This window comes from Procambarus clarkii, chromosome 63 (genome assembly GCF_040958095.1).
Source record: "Procambarus clarkii isolate CNS0578487 chromosome 63, FALCON_Pclarkii_2.0, whole genome shotgun sequence".
Taxonomy (NCBI): domain Eukaryota; kingdom Metazoa; phylum Arthropoda; class Malacostraca; order Decapoda; family Cambaridae; genus Procambarus; species Procambarus clarkii.
The window spans coordinates 24,886,056-24,903,920 of record NC_091212.1 but is presented as its reverse complement, the minus strand read 5'-3'; the positions used below and the strand labels follow the sequence as shown (position 1 = coordinate 24,903,920).

General features: G+C 53.0%; 1 protein-coding gene across 1 annotated transcript in view; it reads right to left on the bottom strand.

The window, feature by feature from the left end:
- The window catches only part of l(2)gd1 (lethal (2) giant discs 1), a 121,553-nt gene that overhangs the window by 80,367 nt on the left and 23,321 nt on the right, over nt 1–17,865 (bottom strand). The window contains exon 6 of the mRNA XM_045760573.2: nt 3,181–3,556. Coding sequence (XP_045616529.2) covers nt 3,181–3,556 — 376 coding nt within the window. The remainder of the gene's footprint in view (nt 1–3,180; nt 3,557–17,865) is intronic.

Here is a 17,865-nt window from a genome sequence, read left to right as displayed (position 1 = left end):
AGCAGACAAGCGGACTGACTGGGAGCCCACACCAGCCAGTCGTCGAGGTAGGCCAGACACCGAATCCCAAGCAGACTCAGACAGGGCACCAAGATCAGGTAAAGATGCGTAAATACACCAAATGCCAATTACAAAATAGGGAAGGCAACAAAAGCGGCAAGCCTGAAGCCCTACCACCAACTGTGCCAGTCCCGAAAACCTGGAGAGGAACGTGCCATAAAGTGACCTGGAGGTCCAGGGCCACCATCCAGGTACCCGGCCCCAACAAAAGCCGGACTGGAGACAACAGTCCTCCGATAAGGGCATAGAATCCAGGGCGCAGACTGAACAAGTCCAGAAAATCCACAGATCCGCCAGGCCCGTGTCTGCATAGAGCAGACGGGAACCCTGGAAGGATGGGGCAGATCGACCACGTCCAACGCACCCACTAAGATGACATGACGAAGCGCAGGGGAAGAAGCCCACCCCGCCAGCCCTGAACCCCCCCAAAGGGGGGAGAAGCCATCAGCCGCCACCAGATCCGGAAAACAACCAAAAACGCCCACTAACTGCGAGACCAAGCGAGAGTCAACAGAGCAAGCTGCTCTCCCAGCGTCCCCTCAACACCAAAGGGAACAGAGCCCCTACCGAAAGAAAAAGTACATATACACACACATACACTTGAAAAGAAAATCACAAGCCGCCGACCAGTGGGCAGAGAGCACCACGCCAGCCAGGCGAAGAAGGCATAAAACTGCTTCAAAAGGCAATCTCGACAACAAAGCCCAAAGCCCCGGCACGACCACAACACGTGCCAAGAACCTAAAGGAACCCGGAATCGAACCTGGGGGAGCCCAAACCACCACATTTGCCGGCGGAGATACACCACAGAAAGGCAAAGCACAGCCTCCAGACATAACCCCCAGGGAAATGGCCAAAACAGACTAAAAACCGAGGGACACGGTGTGGAGCAAGCATAAACAGACAGGGACACTGAGCCCAGACCCAAAACAGCCAAAACAAAAAACCTGGTGTAAAATCAACACCCAAACATTCCCAGAGGAATAAAAGAGGGGCAGGAAACACCAGAAAAGCAAAGAAACGACAACAGGAGAAAAAACCCTGAAAAAGGTGAAAAAACTCACCCAAGACGCTCGCTTGCACATCCAGGCGCATGTAAACAAACCGCAACGCCGCCGTGGTGGTCACGCCAGGAAACCGGCAGAAGAAAATGGCCACCAGAACAGGGAGTTGTGACCAACACAAAAGATACGAAAACATGCCAGCAAAAGTGGGAAGGAACCAGACTCGATGGGCGAAAAACTCCTCTTAGAAGCAGAAAACCCAGGGAGAAGCAAACAGCCCCAGAAATGCTAGCAGGCATTCCCCACAGCCCCGGGAACCGGCAACAGAGGCCCTGGGGCAGAGCCGTCCTTTAAGCCCTCCGCCCTTTAAGAAAAGTTAGAGTCCATGGGAAATGCAGCAAGAAAGGGCCGCTGGTAAGACCCAGAAGCCTTGGCAGGTGGAACAGGCTCGAAAACCTCCGTCCCCAACCCGAACGGGGCAGCCCCCGAAACCGCCCGAGTCTCGGCCCCAACTAAACCCCGCCCGACCCCGAAACCCGCAAACGGTCCGGAGCCGCAAACAGGGAGGGAAAGGGGCGAACAGCACCTAACCAAAACGGGGGCGGCCTTTGGGCATCCAAGTGGGAAACCAACCTAGCGTGTTGCAGCAACCTAACCTAGCTTGCAACACAGATGCCGCCTGTACTCTGAACAGTAATAACATCAGGAGAGTACTGGAGAACAACCAAAGAATATCTCTCGCAAGATTCCGGGTCAAGGTGTCATTGACCCAACAGGCAACATGATGGAGGTAAAAGTGGCGACTGTCACCCGGAGACAAGGGCACAGCAACCAACGAACCCGTACAAGATGGGTTGGAACCCGGAAAACACATTCAATGGTCCACCGAGCCCCGACGGGGTTTTCCAGGGCCCGTAGGGTAACAACTATGGGAAGCCCGGGCAAAGTGTTGCTAACCGGTTAAAACCCAAAACTAACAAGGGGGTAGAGGACAACACTGAAAATCCCTGCGACGAGTACAATCACAGGGGCCTAGCAGAGGGCCACCAAACACTACCAGTGGAACTATAGCCACACTAGGCAGACCCCCCACCAGGCAAATGAAAATAAGAACAAAAGAAAAACCCCGCAAAAGTACACCGTCCTTAGAGGCAACAGGAACCGGCTGCCGCGTAGGTAGCAGGTCGCGCAACACCTTGACGCCCTAACCAGTACAATACCAGTCCCTACCCAGGGCCAAACAAGGGCCCCAAGCCCCAGCTGGCCCCAGGGCAAGGCAAATGCCGAGCAGCAAGAACCTCCATGGGAATGGTTCCCGGACGCCCCAGGGAAGATAACCCTATCACACAGGGGCAGTACTCACAGGGCGCTTAGGGAAGGAAGCCCTTAATTAAGCACATGCAGCACATACTGATGAGGAACACCTGGCCACCGCACAACACAACACACGGCAGTGAACGCCACGAAAGGCAAACACCGCCTAGGAAACTGAGGCCAGGCAAGCGTCTGTCCCGGTTGACATTAGCTTACGAACTGATGCTAGGCAGCCGGTGTGGTGAGGTCCGGGGATCCCCCCTCCCCCTCACGGGGCGGGGAGGACTGCTCAGACGATCGGCGCGGCAGTAAAGTGTGATGTTTGCTTGTTTGCTTGTTTCCTTGGGATTGTAGGGAGTTTCTACCTCTCTGTTCGGTTTCATGTTTTAGTTTTTTACCATGTGGGGTTTGTTTTGTTATGCCTACCTTTCTGGGTGCCTAACCCTGGTCGATGGCAGATAAGGAAAACCCCAACCACAAGAGGGTTTTCTAGGACCATTGCTTCCTGTAACCTCTCTGAAGGGACCAGGTTCTGGCGCTGATCCCTGGTAGGTCTGAACTCCTTAGCTAATGTCCCGGTCTAATATAACATACATTAGCCCAATAAGCTCCAGGGAGCCGTAGGGGCTCCCCACAGAAAATGGGTGCTTGTCTCCTGACACAATGAATTACAGTATTGCACCTGAAATTATAAATTATTTAATGTATGGCAGAGCTAAGTATTGAAATGTAATCCTATAATCCTAAAAACAGTGCAACCTTGTAATTACAAAACACATGAAACTATTTCACAATGACTCACTTATTTCAATTTTGGGTTCATGGGAGGCAGGTTGTGTGACAGGTGGTGCTACCTGTGCTACAGGTTTAGGTATGGGAGCACTTGGGGACCCTGGTAAAGTGGTCAGGTCCACGGCCTGACCACTCTCGGCAGCTCTAAGCATTGGCTCCATCTGTTTCATAATTTTCATATAGTGAATAGCTTGTTCTTTATCTCCATGTTTCTTTGATGCAAGTGCTGCTATTTTATACTCTGTGTGAAGGTTGCGGATAATACTGGCAGGGTCTGATGATGAAGTGGTTCGTTGGAGTGGTGGTCCTGATGATATAGTTCGTTGCAGTGGCACACCTGATGATGGGCTACTCTGATGCACAGGAGGCGGAGGAGGAGGAGCTTGCTGTGTGGAAGAAATTTTATCTCTTGATTCATAAATCAAATGTTTCCCTTCCCAGCTAAGTAAGGTGGAAATGTTCTTGTCACAGTATATTCATAATAATAAACTTGGTTTAAATGATAATGCTTGGCATTTATAAAAAACCAGCGTTGAATGTAATGAAACATCATTTTCTGGGCGAGTCCCAGAGGCTCCTCGGAGCTATCCAGGCTGAATTGATATGTATATCTTTCTGGCATCAGTCAATGCATGGAGTTCTTGCCTAGCGGGGACCACGAGCCAGAACCTGGCCCCCTCTAGAAAGGCACGAGGAGAAATGGCCTATAGAGAGCCCCTTGTAGTTGGGAGCATTCTATGTCTGCCATCGACCGGGATAGGCACCCAGAAAGGAAGGCGCCCAAAAACAAACCCCTATTCTGGTAAAACTATTGCGACCGAAAGCCAAACAAGTGGACAGAACTCACCAAACAAAAATTAGCAAACAAACATGACATCATCATGTCGCCGAGCCACTGTCTGCGCAACTCCCCCTCCCCAGAAGGGAGAATGAGGGGGCCCCAGACCCACCCGCCAGCAACCCAACCTTCAGTTCTTAGGCTGGATGTAAAAAAGCGTGAAAAACACAGCCGACCGGAGGGAGGGATGCCAGGGAGCCTCCGGGACTCACCCAGAAAATGGCGTTTCATTACATTCAACGCTGGTTTTCTGGGAGGAGCCCCGTTGGCTCCCCAGAGCTAACTACCCAAAGATAAGGAAAAAACAGGGACTTCCCCGAGAGGCGGTACGTCCTCACTCCTCAACGCGAAGTCGTGACAACTGACTGCAACCACTGACCCAATGCAACGCAGGCCCTACCTGACACAGGAACATTTACCGGGTAGCGAGCTGTCAGGACCTTGTTCAAACTCCAAAAACCCCGTGCCCGAATGTCAACCCAAGACATGTTGCCAAAGACAGCAGCCAAAGCAGCAAATTTACGCATGTTGTGGGCACGGGGATAAACCACAGGCTGGCTAGACTTAATAACCGTGCGGACAACCTGAGAGATCCGAACCTGGGAACAGGAAAGAAGGGAAACCAGGTCAACCCAAAGCGCATCCATGGCCACTGAAGCCATGGCGCACAAATAATAGTGAAGAGCCGTAACCGGACATCACATGATGCACCCCAGGACTCACCAATCAAGCATCAACAACCCAAGGCCCTTTCCGAAACGCAGCTGTCTCATTCTTCGTCAGAAAAGAAGGAGACGGCTGCACCGAACAAAAGGACCACCAGGACCGAAAGAGCAGAAACCCCTGCACCAGAGGAGAGCATGAAGCTCCCCGACCTGACCCCAGAGGCCAATGCCAACAAGAAAAGAGCTTTAGAAAAAAAATCCCGAACGGAAGGGGCCACAACAAACTGGTGAGTAGAAAGAAACAAAAGTACCCGGTCCAAAGACCAGGACGGCTCAGGAGGCGCATGAGCAGGCTGGAGGTGAAACAACGCCCGAGACAGCTTGCGGAATGAGGCAGAAATAACATCAACACCGAAAGAAACCTGAAGCGGCTCCGCCAGCGTCGCACGATATGAGGCGACAGTATTGGGCAGAAGATGACAGTCCTGGAACAACCAAGAGAGAAAGGACAGAACAACACAATCAGAGACCTAAGAATACCTACGCAGTGATAGGAAGAACCAGAAAGACTGCCAGGAAACTTCATACTGTCGCCGAGACAAAGCACGCAGGTGGAAGACCAACAACGAAGCCACCTGCGCACCATACAAGTGATGATAAACTCGAGTCAAAAACTCCAGACGTGAAGACTAGAGAAGACCGAACCAGCCTCTTACCGGGCTGGACCGATCTCCTGAAAGAGGCGGAGCCGGGGGAAAACTCTCGGGTTTGGACACCGAGAAAGCAGCGCCTGAAACCAAGGCTGGGCTGGCCACCAAGGAGCCAGAACGACAACTCTTCCCTGGTAAGTCTCCAAGCAAGCCAGGACCTGGAGCAACAGCTGAACCGGGGAAAAGAGGTACAGGTAACCCCACCTCGCCCAGTCCAGCCGAAAGGCATCGACCCCGACAGCCTCGCAGTCAGGAAAGGGCGCCACATATAACCGGGAGACACCTCGACCACGCCGACGTGAAGAGATCCCTGTCCGGAGTCTCGAACGTCTGGCACAGCCAACTGCAGGAGTCGGCGTCGACCGTCCATTCTGTGGAAAGAGGAAAGAAACGAGACAGGCCGTCCGGCAGGACGTTGGACATCCCCTGGACGTGAACCGCCAGAGAGCCAAACCCTGGCTCTCCGAACCCCACCTCCCCTGGCCGGACTGGTGAGCACTAGACACAAAGCCCCAGCCAAGAGACGACACATCTGTGTACACATTGAGTGAGGGCTCAGGTAGGCGCCAAGGCACTGAACCCTGAAAAACCGGAAAAGGAAGCCGGCGGCGCAGCAACCAACGCAAAGCCCCTGGAGGCCGAACCCAACGATTGCGAGAGAGGGGCAGAAGAACCTTCCCCAAAGGAACCAGAACAGCCGACGAAGCCACACCCGACCCGGCGGGTAGACCATCATGGTAAAGTTCAGGCTCCCACACAAACTCTCGAGCAACCGCCTCATGACCTGGGAGCCCCTCAGGAACAGACGAAGGCAGGCACGCAGACGGAGCAGAGCCACCGGAGGAAGAGACAAGGAATCGGTCAGAGCGTCCCAAACCAGACCCAGCCAAGACCGAACCTGAGAGGGAACCAGATGGGACTTCCTCCAGTTCACCAAGAACCCGAACCTAGCGAGCTGGGAAAGAACCAAATTCCTGGCGAGCAGACATGCAGACTGGCTGGGAGCCCAAACTAGCCAGTCGTAGAGGTAGGCCAGAAACCGAACACCTAACAGACAAAGACGGGCCACCACAACCTGAGTAAGGCGTGTGAAAACGCGAGGTGCCAGATTCAAAAGCGGTAACCCTGACGCCACACAACAAAACCGAACCAGTCCCAGAACCTCGGATGAACCAGGACGTGCTAATACACGTCCTTGAGGTCCAGGGACACCATTCAAGCGCTCGGCTCCAACAGAAGACGGACCTGGGACAGAGTAGTCATTCTGAAGGTGGGGCTAGACACCCATTGGTTCAGACAGAACAAGTCCAGAATGAACTGGAGGTCCACGCAGTCCCGTTTCAAGACCAGGAACAGGCGAGGAAACCCACCTGAGGGATGAGGTCGTTTCGACCACACCAAGTGAACCCACTCGAAAACGACCTGATAGAGTGCAGGAAAAGAGGCCTTCCCCGTCAGTCCCGAACCCCCTGAGGGAGGAGAGGCCATTCAATGCCACCACAGGCCGCACGAAATGACCCGAAAGGCCCACGAATCGTGGAACCAGGCACGAGCAAACAGAGCAAGCCTCCCCCCCCCATATCTTCCCGTTAATGGGATGAACCGCAAAAGGGCCGATGCACTTTACGATAACCTGAGCGGCGAACAGGGCGATCCCTGTGCCAACCAGAAACAGACGGAACCGAAGGCTGCGCCTGCCCTGAATCTGGCACCACTGGCCTACCATGACGAACGGAAACCTGAGCCCTGTCACAACCCTTCTGGGAAGGCCCCCCACAAGCACCCTGAAGCACTAACAAGTCAGACATAGGTCGATAACTAACCGAAGCCGCTTGCAGGTACTGCACCACTGCAAACAGCAAAGGACAAAAAGGAGAAGACAAGCGAAGAGCCAGGGGCCCAAACAGGTTCCAAGTTAGAAGCAAGTACCGCCTGCTGACACACGAGGCGAGAAGAACCGCACAACCGCATCACGCAGGAGTGGCGAGCTTCATCAAAGCAGACGACATCTGCACCACAGAGGGCAGCGCCCCAGACCCGGCAGCGGTCCCAAGCGCTCACACATCCAATTCAAGTCAATCCGAGGGCAACTCAAGGAGGAAAAAGAAATGCAGGGCCAAAGCAAGCAGGCCACGAGTATGCAAATCCTCCGCAACCAAGGCATCCGAAAAGGAAGGAAGCTGCCTTGATTGCACGTGAAGCTGCGAAACACCAACATCCCGCAGAAAGGCAGGGGCGAACAAACAAGCATTGAGGTGCTCGAAGTCACCCACCAAGAAAACCTGAAACGCCTTCTGAGTCTCTCGCCAGTCAAGCGTGCAGGACCAACAGAACGTGTGTCAAACCTCCAACGCCGCAACCCCAGAAGGGGACACCCCCGAGACCGCCAGAGTCTCACCACCAACTAGACCCTGCCCCGACTCCGAAACCCTCAGACGCTTTGTAGCCGGAAGCAAGGGGAGAGGGGAAGACCGGAAGAACAACAGAGGGGAAAGGACTAGGAGGGACGGACGGAACCAGAGCCGAAGCAACTTCCACCCCCAAAGTCCAAGACCCTATAAGCAAAACTGGGCAATCCCGGGGGCATCCGGGGACGCAACTAACCTAGCGCGTTGCAGCAACTTAAATCTAGCATGCAACACTGTAGCTGCCTGCACCCGCATTTCATGATCAGTGGCTTGGGTGAACTGGAGCACGTACAGACAACACACGTCGCACGACTCTGGGTCAAAACAATCATTGACCCAACAGGCAGCATGGCGGAGGCAAAACCGGTGAGTGTCACTCTGAGACAAGGGGACAGAGCAATCTTCAAACTCACAGGACGCAAGGGGGGGACTCAGGGGTCACATCCATCGGACCACGTAGTCCCTGTGGTGTTTCTCTGAGCCCTTAGCCTTGGTTACATGCTAAGGGAAGCCCAGGCAGTGAACTGCGAACCAGCGCCCAAATCTACCAAACAAACTTCTAAAGCTGAAACCCCCGGGACGTGTCCACTCACGGGGGCCAAGCGGGGAGGACCACCAAACACTGAATATAGATATATATACCCCAAGAACAGCGATGGGGGACCACAAAGGCAGACCCCCACCAGGCAGAAAACAAAAACAAAAGAAAAACCCTGCAAGAGGACAATGTACCCAGGCGGAACAGAGCCGGCCGCTGTTACTGGTGAAAACTAGCTGTGCAGTATCCCGCGTCCCTGCCAGTGACAAAGGTACCCCCTACGCAGAGACAAACAAGGGTAAGAAAAACCCCATCGGACCCCAAGGGCGGCCAAATACCGAGCAGTAAACAGCACAGCGGAGGTAGATCCCGAGGTGACTTGTGGAAGGAGGACCCAAGCCCCAAGGGCAGTACTTACAGGGCACCTAGGGAAGGGAATCCCAGGCGCATGCAGCCTGAGTACCGTGGAATACATCTGGCTCATGCACCATCTGAAGAGACAGCCCACACCAGACTCCCATCAGCCAAGAACTGAGGGTTAGGTCGCCGGCGGGTGGGTCTGGGGCTCCCCATTTCCTCTCCCAGGGAGAGGAGGGGTTGCGCAGACAGCGGTGTGGCGACATGATGACGTCATGCTCGTTTGTTAATTTTCTTTCGAGGAGTTCTGTCCACTTGTTTGGCCTTCGGTCGCAATAGTTTTACCAGAATAGGGGTTTGTTCGGGGTGCCTACCTTTCTGGGTGCCTGTCCCGGTCGATGGCAGACATAGAATGCTCCCAACCACGGGGGGGGGGGGGGGGGGGGGGGGGAAGGGGTCTCTATAGGCCATTGCTCCTTGTGCCTCTCTAGAGGGGGGGCCAGGTTCTGACTTATGGTCCCCGGTAGGCAAGAACTCCATGCATTGACTGATGCCAGAAAGATATACATATCCATTCACCCTGGATAACTCCGGGGAGCCGACGGGGCTCCCCCAGAAAAAAAACCAGCGTTGAATGTAATGAAACGCCATTTTCTGGGTGAGACCCGGAGGCTCCCCGGAGCTTTACCGGCTGATATGCTAATGTCAGACTTTGGCATCAGTCATGTGTATGGAGTTCTAGGGCCTACCGGGGACCACGAGCCAGAACCTGGCCCCCTCAGAGAGGCAAGGGGAGCAATGGCCTATAGAAACCCCCGTGTGGTTGGAAGCATTCTATGTCTGCCATCGACCGGGTCAAGCACCCAGAAAGGTAAGCATTCCAAAACAAACCCCTATTCTGGTGAAAATTGCTACCTAAGCCGAACTAGTGAATAGAACTCTTCAACAGAAAACACGGAAACTAGTATGACGTCATACGTCACCGCGCCGCTGTCTGCGCAGCTCCCCCCTCCCCGGGAGGGGGAAGGGGGAGCCCCAGACCTCCCACGCCGGCTATCCACCCATCAGTTCTGAGGCTGGATGTCAAAACACGCGAAAAACGCCGACCGGAGGGAGGGAGGGTTGCCGGGGAGCCTCCGGGTCTCACCCAGAAAATGGCGTTTCATTACATTCAACGCTGGTTTTCTGGGGGGAGCCCCGTCGGCTCCCCGGAGCTAACTACCCACAGAGGAAGGTCAAAGGGACAAAACCGGGAGGCGGACACCACGCACCCCCCAAGGAGGCGAGACAACCGGCAGCAAACGCCAACCCAAGGCGCCACAGCCCCGAAAATCCCGGGAACAACACGAGAACCACGAGCAGCAAGGCCCCTGCACGAACACCAAAAATCCATGCCCGAAAGACTGCAAGGCCACGTCGCCCAGACGGCAGCGAGAGCAGCGAAGCCACGAACGCCACAGGCATGAGGGAAGAACACAGGCAGCTTAGCCGCAAGAACACGGCTGACCACCCGGGACACCATCACCCGCGAACCGGGAAGAACAGAACCGGATCAACGCAAAACGCGCTCCGGACCCAAACGCCGTGGCACGCAAACAACAGCAGAGGGCCGCCACTGAACACAAAAACGACACACCCCCGGCCCGACCAACGAAGCACCAACAAACCCTGGACCCCTCCAGAATGCAGCAGCCCCACCCCGCGCCAGAAAAGATGGAGACTGCTGCCATCAAACAACCAAAACGCTAAAACCGAAGGAGCAAGAAAACACAGCGAACCGACCCCCAGAGGCAAAGGCCCAAAGGAAAGAGCCGACGAAAAAAAACACCGGAACCGAAGGGGCACTACCAACCGAGGAGAAGACAGAGCACGCTGACCAGAGACCAGGATGGTGCAAGCGGCGCACGAACAGGCCGGAGGTGAAATGACGCACAAGACAGCTGACTAACGGTGCAGAAGCAACACCAAGACCGAAAGCAAGCTGAAGCGGCTCCGCCTGCGCCGCACGAAAAGAGGCGACAGTATGTGGCAAGACGACGGCCCCCAACCCCCACTAGAAAACCAAGCCGAGAGTAAACCAAGCCAACAAGAAGGACCCACCGAAGAAGGGACAGGAAAAGGAAGGACCGCCAAAATACCCCATACTGCCGCCAAGAAAGCACGCAGGTGGGACACCTACCACGAAGCCACCCGACCACCAACCGGAGGCGAGACCACGAGGCAGAACATAAGCAGCCCCGACAAGGCCCCCCCGAGCCCAGGAAAAAGGCGGAGCCGCGAGAAGATCTCGGGCGCGACCACCGAAACCCAGGCGGCACAAGGAGATGGAACGTCTGCCGAACAGAAAAACTCCGAAGCATGCAAGCCCGCCAGGAGTTCAGAAACGACGGGTCCGACGCGAGACATCGCAAGAACCCCCCCAAAAAAAGTAAAACAACAATAACCGGCAGGGCAAGCTAGGAAAACCAAAGAAGGCGGAAGGGTCGCCGCCAGAACAGGACCCGAACCAAGGGGCACGAACAACTGCAACAGACCGAGACAAAGAAGCACATCACAGGACACAGGCTGACCAACGCCTAAGAACACACGCAGAACATTCCTGCTGCAGAAGAGGCAGGAAGAAAGAGCAGAAGCACAAAAAAAAAAAAAAACAGGAGAACAACCAGGGGTGGACAATCAGGCAGGGACAAAAACCCCACGCAATCCCCAGGCACAAAACGGCAGCAAAGCGCCACTCCACAACCGGACACAGGAACAAGGACACGCCACCGTGAAACACGGTACCAATGCTCACGTGCAGCAGCAGCAACAGGCACCACTGCAACATGCAACATGTAAATAGCAACTCCCCTCTGCAAAGGCAGAGAACGGAGCAGGCAGACCCCAGACAGGGCCAACGGAGACACGACAAAACCCTGCAGGCCCAGAAACCTGCACCAGGCGACCGACGGCGGAGAAACCCCGCTCGATACCTGCTGGATGAGGTACTGGGAGCTCTTCTACACCTCAAGCCCGGCCCAAGGTCAGGCCAGACCGGCCAGAGGATGGCCCACCAGGCAGCTGCTAGGAGCAGTCCACCGGCCCACATACCCCCACAACCAGGACGGGCCGGAACTGCCATACGAAAACAGGCCAGTGCGCCCTGGAAGTCCACGGACGAACCAGCAAGAAGGCTTATGCTCGCAAGTAGGTCGTGTAACAAGCACAGACCACTGATGGTAATACAGTGTTCCCCAAAAGTGCCAATAGCACCACTGCACTCCACTGGTACTATCCCGCAAGTTCTACCAGATAGGCGGGACCCAAGAGCCAGAGCTCAAATCCTGCAAGCACAGCCAGGAGCCTCACCAGGTGAGTACAGAACCAACCCTACAACCCCCACACCTCACAACAGTAAAAAAGGAGGGTCCCCTGAACGACTCCAGCATGGGTTGGACATGCACATGAGGGGGACAGGAAGGGGTGATAAAGGGACAGTCACTGGTGTGCGAACGGTCTCAGTCGTACAAAATTATACCTAAATAAAGACAGGTATATGAACACCGCCGCATCCAGCGCCCGGCCAAAAGACGCCAGACCGCAGAAACTCACCTGGCGAATGGTGGCTCGAACTTGACACGACTCAACCGTGCCCAGAAGAACTCGGGAGCACCGCTAGGTGAAGACGCCAGAGCCGGACCCGCAGGAGAACAGGGAGAGGCGAAGGAGGCGGTCCACACCCATGACACAGAAAACCGCGGTGTCCTCCCCACAACTGGGAACCAGGACACCCCTGGCGCAAAGGGGCACATACCGCAGCCAGGGAGAAGAACGAGAGGCGAAGCACTGTAGCAAAAAAGGGCGCAAAACCCCAGCACTGAACCATCGCCCAGACCAAAACAAACTCCACGGCGCATGCGCATAACACGCTGGCCGAACCGCACACCCTCCCTGCGGGAAGGCGCCAGCCAGGACTATTGCACGAGAAAAAGAGCCAAAAGAGGAAGCAGGAACAATAAAACCGGCCAAAGAAGCAAAGAGCCCAAAAAAAAAAAAAAAGGGAACCCAAACGGGCGACAAGTAGCCCAAACGGGCGACAAGTAGCCCAAACGGCCGACAAGTAGCCCAACCGGGCGACAAGTAGCCCAACCGGGCGACAAGTAGCCCAACAGGGCGACAAGTAGCCCAACAGGGCGACAAGTAGCCCAACAGGGCGACAAGTACTAGGAGCCGACAGACGTTCCAATAATGCGGGAAGTAGCGAAAAACCTTCCCGTACCCTCGAGAACACAGAAGCCAACACTAGTCCCGAAGGCACACGAAGGCGCAGGCGCACCCGAGATCAAAAGTCACGCAGAACCCCATCGAACGGGGAAACATGACAAAAACACCGTCCCAAAAAGCGGGGGAGGAAACATCCACCCACAGGACGGAACCAACCGACTCAAAGGCCAAGGAACCGAGCCCGGGGAGGGGCCGACGTCCAACAGCACGTACGGCGAGTGGGGAGGAAAGACCCCACTCCGCGTAACCACAAGCCCCGCCGAGAGGGGGATAAAACCCCCCACGGGGTCTAACGGGGCCAAGGCCCCCCCAAGTCAGCCCCTCCCCAGCCCCGGGAACCTACACGACAGGCCCCGGGGCCGAGCCGTTCCCCCAAAGCCCCGGCCGTACCAGAAAACCGGGGCAGCCGTGAAAACACTAAGGAAGGGAGCCCACTGGCAGACTCATACAACACGGCTGGAGGAACAGGCCCAAATGCCCCCGTCACTACCCCGGAAGGGGAATTCCCCGAGACTGCCCGAGTCTCAACACCACCAAACACCCCGCCCTGAACCTACAGACGGTAAGGAACCGGATACAGGCAGGAAGGGTGAACCAGGGGAAAGACAAGGGGGCGTGGATGGAACCGAAGCAACCAACACCCCCAAGTCCCAAAACGAAATACAACGGGGCAGCCCCGGGGCTCCCGGGGAGGAAACCACGAGAACGTTGCCACCACCAAGGCTCAAGTGCAACGCCCCTGCTGCCCGCACCCGCTTTGTTAGCACAACTGGGTAACCGAGCCACAACGAGCAACCAAACTCGCAGGACACCGGGTCGAAGGTGTCACCGACCCCACAGGCAGCAGACGGAGGCAAAACAGAGAGTCACCCAGAGACAAAAGGTGAGAGCAACCCTCAAACTCGCTGGAAGCGAGGGGGGGGCTCTGGGGTCACATCCATCGGACCCGCGCGCCCCCAGGGGTTTCCCAGGGTCCCGAGCGTTTACTTTAAGAGGACTCGCGCTCAGGTAATCCCAGGCAGGGTACTGCTAACCGGCACCCAAGCTACCAAACAACTTTCTAAGAGCTGAACCCCCGGGACGTGTACACTCACGGGGACCTAGCAGGGGGTACCACCAGAAATACTCAGAACACAAGGGACACAAGGGGCAAGAACGAAGGCAGACCCCCCCACCAGGTATATAAACAAAAGAAAAAGAAAACCCCGCAAGAGGACAGCGTACCCAAGCGGAACAGAGCCGGCCGCTATGATTGGTAAAGACAAGCTGCACAGTACCCCGCGCCCCACCAGTGCAAACACTGCCCCTTACTCTAAGGCGAACAAGGGAGACAGAACACCCGAGCACACAAAGAGCGGCCGAAAACCAAGCGGTAAACGGCCAAGCAGGGGCAGGACCCAAGGAACTTGTGGAAGGTGGCCCCAAGCCCCAAGGGCAGTACTTACAGGGCACCTAGGGAAGGGAACCCTAGGCGCATGCAGCCCGAGTACTGAAGAATCACACCCGGCTCACGCACCACCTAGAAAACAGACACCACACTCTAGGTACAGTGCTGAAACAACCACTGGAGCCGGAGCACATAACCATTGCCTATAGCATCAGCCGAAGAACTGATGGGTGGATAGCCGGCGTGGGAGGTCTGGGGCTCCCCCTTCCCCCTCCCGGGGAGGGGGGAGCTGCGCAGACAGCGGCGCGGTGACGTATGACGTCATACTAGTTTCCGTGTTTTCTGTTGAAGAGTTCTATTCACTAGTTCGGCTTAGGTAGCAATTTTCACCAGAATAGGGGTTTGTTTTGGAATGCTTACCTTTCTGGGTGCTTGACCCGGTCGATGGCAGACATAGAATGCTTCCAACCACACGGGGGTTTCTATAGGCCATTGCTCCCCTTGCCTCTCTGAGGGGGCCAGGTTCTGGCTCGTGGTCCCCGGTAGGCCCTAGAACTCCATACACATGACTGATGCCAAAGTCTGACATTAGCATATCAGCCGGTAAAGCTCCGGGGAGCCGACGGGGCTCCCCCCAGAAAAAAAAAATATATATATATATATATATATATATATATATATATATATATATATATATATATATATATATATATATATATATATATATATATATATATATATATATATATATATATATATATATATATATATTTATTTTTGTGGTACTGTACTGTACAGTACAGTACTGTAAACTACCATATTAAATTTTATTTTTATTTTACTTATTTTACTTATCAACATAAATTAATTTCTTTAATAATGAAGTATAAAATATAAGATGGAGGATAATGCAAGTGTTGAAGTCACAATATTTTTGGAGAGCAAGGAAATTAAAATAGAAATGTGAGTAAAGATGGTCAACAAGATTTACAAAAGAAGTGATTAGCTACATTAAGACAGACTCTCAGTACACAGGAGTAAATTCTTAAAACATATATTGTAAGATAAAACTTCCTGGGATTTGCCAAGATTATCTGCAACACTTAATTACTGTCCCTAGTAGAGTAGTTTAACCACTTAACTGTGCCAACCGAGTATTCTCGGTCGGCAGGAAGCTGCGCCAACCAAGAAAACTCTCTTTGATTTTTCGGTACCTATTCTAAATGTGTACGAGGTTGGTTGTGTATGAAATGGACTCTTAGGACCTCCAGCGAGAGGCAGCCATCTTGAAAAAAATTCCCAGAATGCCCTAGCGCTGCTGGCTGGGTTAGTTCTGAGTGAGCAACCATGGGTGGTGCACGCGCCTCTGGCTCCCAAACACCTGTCCAATGCGGTGTTGAAAGATAACGCTCTGTCGGTGAAATTCAAACTTTATTGTTTGAAGCACATAAGGGTCAAAATATTGGTGAAGCTAAGCGCAATAAGGACCTAACACAAAGGACGGATGTAAGTGATACAGCTCATATGAGAACAATACAGCGAGCGTATCCAGTTGTAGCTCTGAGCGTCACCCTTGCAATCCTATGCTATCTCCAATTTATTTAGAGGATACATAGATGAATGATTTTCTGCATTCAATGATGATGCATCTGATACAAGTAGCATAGATGAACAGTGTTAGTGGCTTCCATGGTGATGTTTTCCATAGATATTTTCAAGAATACCTGAATCTCTTCCTGACTGACAGACACTCTTTGAGGCTAGCTGATTCTCTTCCTGTGTGGGACCATATAAAGCGATCTTTTCAAGACTACCTTACCTTTATCTTTTTCTTATAATCTTTTCAATACTACCTTATGCTTTACAAGCTTGGCTACATACAACCTACAAGTACTAAAGCCAAGGGTGTACGTGAGTGCGTTATTTGCAAGCACACAGAATGAAGAAACAGGAAGCGAAAATTTATCTGTACCTGGTGCAGCGTGAGCGAAGTCACGCTGTGTACCATGGACTAATTCGTTGATTATTACTCACTTCCGAAGTACTGAGTGTGTAATACAGTGTGTTACTGTGTAAATAGTGTGTGAAACTATACCTATTGTAATTTTAGTGAATTTTTAACACGTAATATTGCGACAATAAACATTTATTGTGGACACATTACTGACACATGTATCACAGTTTCATGGAACATTATGAACATTCTACTGTATACAAATTGTAAAGGACACAAATATGCATCATATACGATAAAAAAAACATATAAAATCGCATTAGAAATACATAGAACAAATAATTGAAAATATATTTGTGGCAACACCCGGTGCTTGAATGGCCCACGCGACCGTGTCTGGGCGATTCATGCACGGGTGACCAGGCCCTGATGACGTCACAGCGCACCTTGTCCACGTCCCCACAGCCAAAGTAAGTGGAATTTGTTATTTATTTTTACATAGACATGTTCAGGGAAGGAAATTTATCATTTAACGAAGAAAAAATATTTTTTTGGGAACACTTTATTTCATGCGCACAGGGGAAATTTCCCAATAAACTCAGCGCAGCACGGTGGTTAATGGACAAAAAGATGATGATACTCACAAATCAAAGAGGAAAGACAAAGTTAGAATGCAGAAACAAGATACTAGCTGTAGGCATGCAAAGGACAAACTGTGCCAGGTCTGTGACACATGTTTATTTACACAGTAAATGAAACATAATTTTATTTACTGTGTAAATAAAATTATAGCATCAAGATACTAAATGATAATGGGGATGTTAAGAGAAAATATGAATGGAAGGATAACAGCAATTACAGAATTATAACAATTATAATAGCCTGAGCACTATAGTGGTGTACAGAATAAAAAAAATGAAAGCTGTGGACTGTGACCGAGGCTCACACATCATACAAACTGTATACTGGTGGATTGGTGAACTATGGAGGGACATACCTGGGAGGTGGCCGCCACATGTTCCTCAACGCCAAGGCGAGACAACTGGTCGCAACCTGCGACCCAAAGACACACACGAATGCCCAGGACCAGGAATGTCGGCTAAATAACAGGTGGCCAAGACCCCTGTTTGGCCTCCAAAATCTCTGCGCCCGAATTTCAGCCCAGGACATATTACCGAAGATGGCAGTCAAATCAGCAAACTTACAAACGTCGTGGGCACGAGGATAGACCGCAGGCTGGGGCTTAATGACTCTGCGGACGACCTGGGTGACCCAAGCCCTTGAACAGGGAACGAGGGAAACCGGATCATCCCAAAGTACATCCCCAGCCACAGAAGTCGAGGCGAGCAGGTAACGTCGAAGAGTCACAACCGGACACAACACACGATGCACCCGCGGCCTGAACAACCAAGCATCAATGACCCAAGGACCCCTTTGGAAAGCGGCTGTATCGTTCTTCGCCGGAAAAGAAGATGAATGCTGCAACCGAAAAAACCTACCACCAGGACAGAAAGAGCAGAAACCCCTGCACTGGAGGAGAGCATGAAGGTCACCGATCCGTCCCCCAGAGGCCAA